Here is a 12705-nt window from a genome sequence, read left to right as displayed (position 1 = left end):
AAAGTTAGATATCCATTTATGGAGAGCGGAAGGAAAAGTGGCTTTGCGCATCCATCAACATCACCTGCTCAGGCAGGTGTGAAGTTGTCCATCTACCTTCAAAGCTTTGTTCTCAGCTGAATGAAAAAACCTCCCAGCAGTGGGATATGTCCTGAAACAAGATCTGAGGCCCACTTAGTTCCACCTCCGTGTGTGGTGGTGGCTCCTGTCCTTGCTGCGAGCCAGGGGCCTGGGTCTGAGGGAAGCTGCAACTGCGCCAAGCTCTCTGACAGCTGCTTCTGCGGTGGGTGGGGTTTTGCCAAGTGTTGCCTGGGAGTGAGTTGGACATAATTGCCCTTGTGTCCCCTGATCCATGGTTTGCTGGCAACCCTCTGCAGGGGGCTATGTTCTCTTTTGAACAGCTCTGTGGGAGTTGTTCCTCTGAAAGACTAGTGCATGACTTTCCTTGGCTGGGGTAAATGTGAACTGAAGCCAGGGAGCACGCAAAGAATTGAATTTTGGTCCATTCTGGAGAGGGGAGACATGACTGTAGGTAGATCTTACTCCCATGACTGTAGCTTTATATTGTATACTTTTTGTGACTGCCTTTCCAGGAAAAGGAGTCAGCCCTGGGAATATTGCAGCAGTTGGAGTTGACCTTTAGCTGAACAGGCTACAGGATGATGTTTTTATAGTAAGCCTTTCACTGCCTAGGTAAGTACCTAACCGATGCCCAGTAACACTTTCTGCTTAGAACAAAGGTTTTGACATTAAAGAGCTATTTGGATGGTCTAAGATTTATTGCAGAAGAGAGGACAGGGCTGGGAGCAAGGAAAAAGCAGAACTGTTTTAGTGGAGGGATGCCAGGGTTGTGAAGGGGCTTCTTTGGACCAGGCCAAGTGGAAAAGATGTGCTTGTGTCAAATTCCCATAGCAGTGGATGGCAGCACCTGCAGACAGTTAAAGGAGCCAGAGACTTTGCCAGTGCCTTGCCTATTCCTGTTCTGTTGTTTGGCTCCTTGGGCTAGTCATTGACGGTTTTGCAACTTACCTGGGACTGTTTAATTTTGTATTATTTTTACCTCCCTGCAATGAAGCTTTTGAATTGATCTGTCTTTTACGATCAAGTCTGACACTGAATGCTGAAACGGTTAAAGATGATCTTCCTTGCTATCAGCTGTGCTGGTTATGTTCAATGCCGTACGTGAATTGACGTAAAAGCTACCAGCATGCTAAAGTATATGAAATTATCTTGAGTTGCTCGGAGTTCGATTTCTCTGCCAGTTATGCAGCAAACAGGAGTGCCCCAAAGGCAGATGTGTTTGTATGGTTTTGCTTGTTGGCTATTTTGCCAGCTGTTGCGAGTGAGACACAGATCTCCAATGGACAGCTTGCCTGCCAGTCTTCAAGCAAGCCGAAGTGCTGTTTTCTTTTAAGCAGTCTGTTTGAAGCTGCATGCTTGCTCACGTGTTTGGTCAGCACCTTTGGAGCTTAAAACCTGCTCTCAAGATGTTCTTGGAGTATTTAAGTAGACATGTCAGTGGCATCGGTAAGTGTTGAAGGGGTTGATGTCTCTGGAGATCACAGATACACATTTCAATGGCAAAAATTTTCACACTCTGCTTGGCTTAAGGAAAAGTGTACCACACTGACCATGTTGGTGTCTGCTGTGTAACTTGTTCCTATCTTGGGGCTTGAAATGAGCTATTGCCTGCCTTCTTGAATCCTGCTTTATTTTTATCATACCTGCCTGTGGGTATTTTTAATGCTGATGAGAGAAAAGAAGGCTGTGGGTTGCCATTAGCCCTAAGATTAGAGTAAGGATTTCATGGCTCTTGGCTAGGAGCCTCAGAAAGCATTTATAGGTTATATTTTGTTAAAGTTTGTAACACTTGCAGTTGATACTAGATTTTTGGGTGTTGTCAGGAAGGCAGAAAAAGTGGTTGGGTTTTGTTTGTGTTTTTTTTTTTTTTCAAGTTGTGTGGCGGCATTATCCTCTGTTTGTAAAAATCAGCAATTGAGTCCAAATGGAGGACATTGTTTGCCTAATTGTCCTGATTTAGGAGTGTCTGTTCTTGCAAGAATCAGTAGGTATGAAGATCTAACATTTTGATGTGTTTGTAGCTTCTTCTTTAGCATCTACTGAAGTGTCAGTAACCTTAACTGACACTTAACCATTTTGTTTCTCTCTTTGAGAGTTGTACAAAATAATCAAACAACAGAAAGATACTGTCTGCTCTTCCTGAGAGCTTTTGTTTGTTTCAGTAACAGATTAAGCATGTTACAAGATTTGGCAGTTTTAATGCAGTTGAACTATTTACTCTCTGCTTCAGTAAAGGATGTTTCTGAAAACGGGATCTAATATACAATATTACGCCAAAATAGAGTTTCCCTGTTATATACTTAAAATTGAAAATGTTTTACTCATCTTAACTCTGTCTTTATAGTCGATATAGAATTTTTATTCTTTAATAAGGAAACATCTTGTAAAATCTCCATTAATGTTCAGAAAGTGTTTTACTACAGTTCCCAAATTTCTATGATCTTATTAACTTTTTGTTCCTTAAAATTGTTCATCTTTAACTATAAAATGTAATTTTTGCTATAAAATATGACCACGATGCGCTCTAGTCTGTAGAAAAGCATTTCTGCAAAAAGCGAAATCCATCAAGCACACCCAGGCTCTCATGCAAAGAGGCACAGGATCTGTGGGATCTTTTGTATGTTCAACTTAATAGAGCATACTAAGCAATTCCAAGATAGATCTTTCCAGATGCAAAACAGAAAAGTCAATTTTTCCACTTCCTTGTCTTCCGTGTCTTCTCTCTCAACTTATGTAAGTGGAATCATATACGGGAGTTTATTCTTGATTTGCATTTGAGGTTGGTTTTTTTTCTGGAATGAATTTATTCTTAGCAGTTTATTGTTATGTAAATTGTTTACCTGAACTTTTAAGAAGTAAATTGGGCACTATTGTAATAAAATGCCTCCCTGTTCACTTCCCCAGAACTAGCCCAGTTTTTACCCAGACAAAACTTGTCTTGCATGTCATTTTTCTTAGAGCCAGAAGATGCAAAAATTCTGCAATTGTTAAACAACTCTGTGAAAAATGGTAAAGCTCACATTACAGAGATGGAACTAAAATCACTTTGTGCTAGGCAAGAATATCCAGAGGCTTTTCTGTGTGCTAAGTTTTGTTATCCAATGCTCGTATTACAAACGACTTCCCCACATTGTGACCAATAAATGCTCCAAAAGGGTATTCTTGGGTTTCAGGTGTTCAGGTAATGAGCAGAGTTTCAATAGACAGGTAAACCAAACTGAAAGATAATAAAACATGAGTACTGGCAAGCTGCCTAGATTGGCATTGGTAAATGTGATTCTGTAAGAGATGTGGAGAGTGAAATGGGAACTATGCTGTACTTAAACGATCAAGAGGATTAGCCTGAGTTCCTTGGCTGCTGCCAGGTACCTTGTGTGTCGGCTTAAGCAAGTCCTTCGTAAAGACTATGAAGAAGCCAGGAAGATGATTCTCATCAGATGATTTATGTAGAGTAGGGAAGATAGTAGGCAGGGGATTCTGCAGTCTGTTTTGAGCTGTAAAGGGACAGACAGTGAAGAGCTTTAACAGGCATGGCATTTTGGTGATTTTGCATCAGGCCTACGAGACATAGCTTGCACAAATCATTAAGACTGCTCCCTGTGCAAATCTAAGGGATTCAGCTTTTATGTGTTTCCATCAAACTTGGGAGAACATCTGAAGTACAACCCCAACAGTGATTTAGCTATGGAAAATAAATCAACAACTTTTAAAATATGAAATTGACACTCGTAGGGTGCTGCCTGGGTCTTTTCCCACATTGCTTATAAATGTTGCCAATGATCTAATTTTTGCTTTCACTATTTCAGATTTTATTTCAAAGTCAGGAGGGAATGATATCTAATATTCATGTGTGTACTCTGGCACTATTGATCTGCAACAATCATTTAAAATAGACTTGCGTTTGAACATGATTTTAGTGTTTGGGGTTTTTTTTTCCTTCAGTATCAAGGTGGCTTTTGCTTAATGCTTTGTTTTAAATATTACTCTGAATGGGCCTTCCCTGAATGGAGACATGGGATCTGAGGCTGCAAGACAGATGCAGACAATGACAGCAAGATAATAATAATAATAAAGATATTGAATAAATTTTGGTGTCTTATTCCTTAGTAGTTTGGTGCTCTGCAGGAACAAATGGTAAAACTGGCAGCAGCACGGTGTGCCTACAGCAGAGACTTGAGACAACAAATTGTTCAAAGGAGTTATTACTGAATGCTGATAGTCTTTTCCCATACAAAAACAAAGCTTGTAATGGTTTCTGCACCTGCAAGGAGTATCCTAGCAACATCGCTGAGGAAACTGTATGCCAGGACTTTTTTCTGAGTGCTTTTTGTTGAACACAAGCAGCAGTTGTAAAACAAAGGTCAAGAGCAATTTAAGCTCTTCAAAGTGCTGTTGCTTAATTCATTTATTCAGAGAAATGTTTGTGTTGTAGTTTTCTGCCTAAAGGATAAATATCGGGTTACAGAGTCATCCAATGGATTATCCAATTGCAGTTTAGTTAAACATGAATATCACAATCCAAAACGTCACTTCTTGCTTGCAGGAAAATTACTGTTAGTATTTAACGCTAGTTTTTGCCTTGTGAAATAACAGGAGTCCCTGTTGCCTTCAGCATGCTCTGGCAGCTGAGGATTCCCAGGGGCTTTCTGTGCAACTGAGGATTCCCAGGGGCTTTCTGTGCAACACAGAACAGGGAAGCACAGAACACCACCAGGTACTGGGAACAGACCATCAGCCTATTTAAAAAAAAAGAAGAAAGCCCTTTTCTTTTTTCTTTTTGTCCGAGAAGGTGTATGCGGTCATTGTCTTACTGTATCTCAGTGTCTTACTGCACAGACCTCAGGTGAGTCCCTGCTTTGTGCTTTGTCATCAACTTCCAAGGAAAATACTTATCCCGGCTTTTCCTATATCATTCACTGGTACCATGTCAGAAGTACTTGCTGAGCTTGCTCTTACCAGCCTTGCCATCTTGTGAAGGGGAGAGGGCAGCGTTTATCTTTGTGTTTTATGGATGGGGGAGATGAGGCAAAGGACTAAGACCCTTTTCAGCCCCCTGGGCTGGGGCTGCAGAGTTACTGGGGGTGCTCTCAGCCCTTCCGAGCTTCTGCTTTCATCATGCAGAACAGGGAACGTACTGTCTCTCACCAGGACAGATGGTAATGTAGCCTAAAAAATGCATGCAGCTGTAACGAGTTTTTGCCCTCTGCCCAGACAAGTAGATAATCACTAGTTCTAGAGCCTGGTCTAAAAATGGAATTTTTACCACTTCAAATTTGTGTGTTAGGCAAGGGACAAAGCCTGTTGCTGGTCTTTGCTCCCCTGCATTCTGACTTGGTGAAAAGATTTTGTACTTAGATTATTGGATGTTGACCTTTTTCATTAGCCACTCAGAGTAATACAGGTTCTGCATAGTGTCATATGTAAACCGTCATCTAAAAAGTCAGCAGTCATCAGGCATAATTCCCTCTCTCAGATGCCTGTTTATTAAGATAAATGATGGTTTAAGCTGGAATTTAATACCAAACAAACTAACATGCTTAAGGTAACCTTCTGTTTCCTTCATTACAAAAGCACTTGAAAAGTGCCAAAGAAAATGAGCTAAGGATAAGGTGCTTGTTCTGAGGCAACACAAGAAATTTTCATTGAAAATCTATCACAGCTAATAGAAAAATGAAACACTATTTCATTCAAACAACCTTTTTTTTTTTTTCCCCCCCCTCCTTCTGGACTTCAGGTGATGTGACCCCTCTTCTCATGAATCCTCTCTCGCAGCCACAGTCCATTCCTCTGGCAGAAGGAATATGTCGTACCATATCAGACATGAATGCAGATCATGTAATGGTCACGCAGGCAACTTTAATGGAGCAGTTAGTGAAAAACTATCCAGGTAATGTGTTCATTTCTCCCTCCTTTTAAAAGTGACTGTATCATCAAGTTGGAGTTTCTGATACTGGGCAAGTGATCACTTAACGTTTACAAGCAAAGCTGGCAATTTGCAAGAGTATCTGGTAGAATACATGAATGTGCATACTATACTCATCAATCTGTGAGTGTCATTAGCATTGTTTTGAATGTAGTCCTTCTTTTTATAGATTTCTTAAAATCTTCTTTGAGAATAAGAGGGAACAGAGTGCAGTTACATGGTGAAAGTATGCCCTTTCTAGAGGGTGGGAAAGCACAGAAGAGGTATTTAGGTGCCAGATATTGAACAGCGTAAAATAGACTGCGTGTCAGATCATGAAGACTTTGAGTCCTCCTTTAAGAGACAGGAACATAGCTGACTTTGATGGCAAAGGGAGCGGGTGGAAGTCTACACCTGGTGTTTGCTATGAAAAAATACAACCGGCCTCAAATTCAGGTTTGTTGGGCAAATTCCAGCCCCTTCCTTCCCGAAAGCAAATTACTTACACTAAATGAGCTTTAATCCTTCTCCTCTGATGGGGTAGCAGCTACTTCCCTTAAATGCTGTGTTTTCTTCTCAATCTGAAAAACGTTCAATTTCCCTTAGATCTGCAATATTGAAGTGTGTGAGCATGTGAGACTTTGTAAAGGCTTGTTACAGCCCTCTGCAGGAGGTTGCTCTGTTCGATGCTGAGCTTCATCTTTTGAGTCTTCTTAACCTTACAGCTCCGCAAATGTTACAGGTTGATCTGGTAGCAGGAAAAATTTTAATGCAACCTCATAAACAGGCCCAGAACCCTGCCAGGAACATGGTGTTGTCCATATGTGCGCTGAGACAACCACAAGATAGCACTTTTAGGTCAGACAAAAGTAGCACTCTCAAAGTTTGTAGGGAGAGAGCATATTTCTTGCTAAGTTTCACCTTGCTGGAAGTTTTCATTCCTGTGGGCAGGAGATCAGCAGAAGCCTGGGGCAGTAGATCAGATGTCACTAGACTAATGACTCTGGAACTGTGACACCTGAGGGAAAACCAGTGGCTGAGACCAGTCTCAGCAATTGTCATCTGACAAAATTATACCAGGTGCTTCACAGAGAGTGACAAAAGCCACTGCTAAATAACCTGCCAAGAGGGAAACACTTTGAACAACACATTGTTTGGTTTGTAGCTGGCAGAAGGTCTCGCTCATGAATATCACATCCTGACAGACACAAAGAGAACATCCTTGCTTATTCGAAGGAGAACGTCCTAAGCTCCATCACAGCAGTGCTGCAGTGACAGCCAGAAACGCAGCTGGCCTCTACCTTCTTCCTTAGGGGTGACCTTGCCTCATCAGCAGCAGAGTTAAAAAGGGTTATACGGATCTGTAAGACACCGGCAGGATTGCAGAGCCTTCGGCTGGATGATGTTTCTGTGCTGCCCTCACCTGGCTGGCCCAGAAGGGCTCTCCCTGACTCAGGGCTGCAGTCTGTGCTAGCCCCAAGATTTGGGGCAGCCTTCGCTGCCCTGCACATGTGGACACCCGCTGCAGAGTGGGGCTGTCCCTGTTCTGCGGGGAGCACAGGGCTGTGGGTGGGGACAGCTGGGTGCAACAACAGCTGCTGGCTCTGGAAGTTCAGCAGAGCAGTGATATATTAAAAAAAAAAATCCTGCCTTTTGTCCGGTGATACTGGACACTTTCATGTTGAAATTGAGTATGCCCTACTCAAACTTCAGTTGCCAGGTCAGTTTTAAACTTCTTTTGGAATCATGTGAACTAAGTACATTGGGTCTTTCATGTTCAGTGGCTTCCAGATGGTTGTAAGTTATTTATTTTTTGGCCAGCTCCCATTCTATTTGAAAACTTATTTCTGATTTGAAGTATCTGTATCTTTGTTGTAGGCGTTGCAGTTCCCTCCCACAATATCTTATATAATATCCTTGGCACTCTAATTAAAGAAAGGAAAATCTATCATACAGGAGAAGGATATTTCATTGTGACTCCCAACACATACTTTATCACAAATGATGCCACAGAAGACAATAGAAGGGTCCTGTTGGAGGACAGTTGTTGCTGTTCATCACCTTCCATCACTTACCTGGTAAACATTGAGCATGGTGCAGACCTAGTGAAAGAAAACATTCCTACGGTATCCCGTTACAGATCCTGCCACTGTTTCACTGACCAGAATATGCTCTGTGAACAAAGACATCGGCAGCTAATGAACCATGAACCTAGTGGAGGAGGTAAGAAAGGCTGCAGTGAATTGAAGCCTTCAATTCACACTCAAGGGACCTCCACACCTGCTGAAAACCATTCCCGGGACACCATCAAATCTCTGACATCTGTGAAAGAGAAACTGAAAAGCAAAAGGTTTGGCCTTGGCCTCTTCTGGAGAAGTGCTTCTAAAAAAGAAAAATGTAAGAAGGAGTACTCCACTTTCTCAGCCCAGTTTCCTCCCAAGGAATGGCCAGTCAGGGATGAAGGTGACTTAGACAATATTCCACGTGATATTGAACACGAAATCATCAAGCGTATTAACCCTACTCTTACAGTTGATAATTTGATTAAACACACAATATTAATGCAGAAGTTTGAGGAGCAGAAAAAAAATATCAGTAAGGGTACCTCGGCTGAAGCGTCAATAGTCAGACAAAACCATATTTCGAAGGATTGTATTCAAAAGACACAAAGTAAAACAGCAAAACACACCAACAAAACCAAAACAAAGAAAGAGAAGCAGATTAGCAGAAGCAACAGGAAATCTCACATACATGAGCTAACATGCCAAAATGAGAAACTGGAAGAGAACCCTTCATTGCCTATCAGAAACCAACAGCCATCTGATGTAGCGGTGGAATCCCATGTCATATATAAAAAACAAATTAAGAACCCTTTTCAGGGTCTGTCATGGAGACGCAACTGTTATGCGAAAGGGTACAAAGGTATTATTAACAGTCAGCTGAAGTCCAGGACTCGAAAGCAAGAAAGGGCTTTAGGAAGGCCACGGTCCTTGGACTCCTCAAAAACCTTTGACTATGAAACTGAACGGCTGGCTGCTGAAAGGCAAACTGACAAAGCTAAGCAAAACAAACTACTCCAAGCTAATATGTCTTCCCTCCAACTAAAGAAAGACAGTCTAAATGAAAACTTTAGTTATCCACAAGGCAGTACTTTGCAAATAGATAATAAAGGTAAATACTTTCTAGACAGTAATATTTCTGAAGAAAACATCTACAGAAGAACAGTCAGAAAAAATCCCGGGGATATTAAAAAATCCTCTCAGTCCTACACTGAAGATAACGGTGTGTGCAAAGAAGACGAAAAATTTTCATTACGTCTGAAAGATGAGTATTGCAGGTGCAAAGCTGACACTGTATGTGAGTTATTAGATCAAACAGCAAATGAATTAAAAAATGTCTGCCTTTCAAATTATACAGCCAATGTTAACCTGGTAAAGAAAATCGGTGTGAAATACAGACAAAAGACTGATAAAAAGAGTGAACTTAAATTTAAATACGACTGTGCCAGCCATCCCAGATCAATGAAGCTGGAAAGTGGAGGATTTACTGATAACTGCCATCTTCTGTACCAAAAAGCACATGACGGTGACACCTGTAACTCATTACATCTGGATGACAATTTTAAAGGCAATGAACCATGTCACTTGCCTCCTGGCCATGCTTTTTCAGATAAAGGAGAGTGGAGTAGTAAAGCTGTGCAAAAGCTGGGGACAGCTATGTCCCTAAAAAACTGTAAGGTTAATACTTATCCCGCCCAATACAACACAACTGTAAATAAATGTGACTCTGGAGAGCATGGCTATAAGGGAAGTTCTGTTTTTGCAGAATCAATAGATGGCTCAAAAGAGCATCCAAAAAGAGATTTCAGAGAAGAAAGTTGTTTGTACAGTCAGGTTCTTCTGATGGGTCACAGAAAGGAAGAAGAAACTGGCTTTACTGAATGTATAAAGGCTTCATCTGTAGCAGATTTCTGCAACGCTGATAAGGCTGACTCAGATGCTGATACTTTGCAGAACTTCACCTATGAGGTGGGTGAAGGAGTGGCATGCTGTGCTTTGGGCTCACAGACCAAAGAAACAAGAAACCCTCTGAGAAAAAAAGATCTGTTTTTTAAGAATGCATGTACTGTGATACCAGGACAGAAACACTCTGAAGGGACAGAAAACCACAGCATTACAGGAGACAGTGGAATTGACTCCCCAAGGTAAGAAAACACATGTAACTATGTCAGGTATTTTATTTTCAAACTAACAATCAGATTTAGGCAGAAATGTTGCTGTAAGTCATAACCTACCCTCCCCAAAATCAAAATTCTTCTTGTCTTTAGAAACTTCAGTGTTATGTCCTGGAAATATTCAAACTGTGTAGTTCTACCATGCCTTTTTGTATGAACATTCCCCCTAAATCAGCTATACAAATGCTGCTGTTTATATATTTTGCATTTGTTTTCATGAGGCAAGAAAATAGTATGAGCTCTGCCTTGCAGATGGAAATGGCCAAGTGCAGAAACATTAAGAAACATAGTGATAGACAAACTCTGTGTTAAACATGGTGATTGATAAACTCCTGTTAGCAGGCAGGTTCAGCTCGCATCGGTCTTGCCGTATGACATTATGGATATTGTCATAGTTTCCCCACTTCTAGATGAAGAATAAAAAATGCTTTATAGAGGTGTTCAACCAAAATTTAAAGCACAAAGTACCATCCTACTTGCTCACAACAGACAGGAGAATGTGTACATCACTTGAGCTAGAAGATTCTGCTTCCTTTCATAGGGTATATTTTGCCTGTCACTATTCTTGCAAAGTCCCTTAATGGAAAACAAATGGGTTTGAAAGATTTTTTTTTTACACAGTTACATGTGGAGAAGACCTACTAAACTGTTAACTAAATTGCCAAGAACATAAGTTAAAATGCTGTGAGGGAAAAATAATATCCACTTTTTTAATAGCATGACATATTCTTAAGAATATCTTAAATGACTGGTCTTAAGAGTATCTTAAATGACTGGTATTTAAGTGTAAGTAAACCATTTGAGTTCTCATTACATGTGTACTGTCACCTTGAGAAGCTAGTATATGAAGGAACAAATCACATACTATAGTTTTTAAGGAAATTCTGCTGATTTTTTTTTTTCCCCCTTTAAGAAGCTTTCAGCTGTGCACTCTTCCAAGCACATTTCTAATGCATTACTTGGACATGAACACTTGAGACCTTTTGGATGCTCTTTAGCAAAATATATTTCAAAGGGTCATTTTGATTGTTTGTATTGATGCCATCTGTGGTACCAGAACCTAAGCCAACTCAGTTTTAGAATGTGAAGTCTGATGTATAATAATTCTGTTATTTTAGATGGACCGAAAAGAAGATGAAACTTCCTGCCAAATTCTGAAAGCATAAATACTAATGCAGAGGAGGACAAAGTGGAAGGACAATTGCAACAAAATTCCTTGCTTCAGCTAACTCCCGTCATGAATATTTGATTATTTTTGTAATGGGCTTTGTAAACTTTCCCTTTTTAACAGTGTAACCATCACTGTAAATGTGATCAGTTGCATCTGTGAGGCTGTCTCTAAATCAAAGCTGTTACTTAAAACTTTCAACAGTAGTATTTTGGAGAGCTAATGTGTATTTCTGTTGCTCTCATCTTTAATTAGTTTTTGCATCCCTACGATAATAAAAATGAGAACTGATACACTTCATTCAAATCACACCATTAACCTGCAAAGGGTATGTGGTGCTCTAATAGGAACTGTAGCAGTTGGACGGGGCTGTTTTACACTAATTCTTGCAAGTGTTTCCTACTTGTACCACAGAAATAACGACACGCTCCAATCTTCCCCGTCAGAAAGCAAAGCAAACACAGTAGGTTGGCACGCACCTTGTTACTACAAAAATTCCTCGAATCTCAAGGTTCTCTCACCATGTCCTGAAGAAATCTCTGCTGTTCTCCTGAATCTACTTGGTGTGTTTATACCTGGCAAGCAGGATTTAGTCTTTGCAAATGAAAATGTGGTGGTGCAGGACAGGTCAGTGGCCCTGCTTTGAGAGAAACCCTGCTGCGGGCCGGCATGCTCCCGCTCTGCTCCTGCCCACCCCGTTCCTTCTCTTCAGGAATCAACATGCTGGTTGTGAGCCCATCAGGATCACTTTTCAGCCTTTAGTCCAGACAGCTAATTTTGACTTCTTAATCCTGATTTCTTCCTGCAGCTAAAAGCAGACCCTGCTGGTTTCATGCTGCTAATCACCAAAGGCTTGTGATCCTTTTAAATCTTAGAGAGGCACTTGGTCGTACTGCTACTGACTACGTTAGGCTCTTTCACTACTGAAAACTTGCCTCCAGTAGTTACGGAGACAGAAGGCTAAAGTTGAGTTATCAGTTTTTAAAGGTATTGGAGATTTCTTTTATGGAAGGCGTCGCTGGCTGTCAAGAAGTGGAAGAAACCGCGTTTGCGCTGGCAGGGACTGAGCAGAGCTCTGCAGCGCTCTCTCCCGTCCGCCTGGGTCCACGGCGGGTTTCAGTCACGCCGGTACCGGGATTTTCCGCTCAGGCTTCTCCGGCAGCTCCCCGCCCTCAGCGCCTCCCGCTGCCACTGCCTGCCAGCAGCCTTTCCGCTTCCTTAAAAAAACCTCCTCCCAGGGGCTTACACGCGCAACGGGGGTGCGGCATAAGGCAGGCCCTGGTGGAAAGCCGGTGGACGAGGCTCAAGTCGCCGTTTCCC

At 41.5% G+C, this 12705-nt stretch overlaps 1 protein-coding gene across 1 annotated transcript in view; it reads left to right on the top strand.

Moving 5' to 3' along the window:
* Positions 1 to 1512: 1512 nt before the first annotated feature.
* Positions 1513 to 12705, top strand: part of LOC104124609 (nucleolar RNA helicase 2) — a 26900-nt gene continuing 15707 nt past the window's right edge. The window contains exons 1-5 of the mRNA XM_035892551.1: positions 1513 to 1527; positions 4871 to 4924; positions 5854 to 5968; positions 7862 to 8578; positions 8897 to 10011. Of these exons, the coding sequence (XP_035748444.1) occupies positions 1513 to 1527; positions 4871 to 4924; positions 5854 to 5968; positions 7862 to 8578; positions 8897 to 10011 (2016 nt within the window). The remainder of the gene's footprint in view (positions 1528 to 4870; positions 4925 to 5853; positions 5969 to 7861; positions 8579 to 8896; positions 10012 to 12705) is intronic.

Source organism: Egretta garzetta, unplaced genomic scaffold (genome assembly GCF_000687185.1).
Source record: "Egretta garzetta isolate BGI_Z169 unplaced genomic scaffold, ASM68718v1 scaffold204, whole genome shotgun sequence".
In the NCBI taxonomy this organism is placed as follows: Eukaryota; Metazoa; Chordata; class Aves; order Pelecaniformes; family Ardeidae; genus Egretta; species Egretta garzetta.
This window is presented reverse-complemented; position numbering and strand designations above follow the sequence as displayed.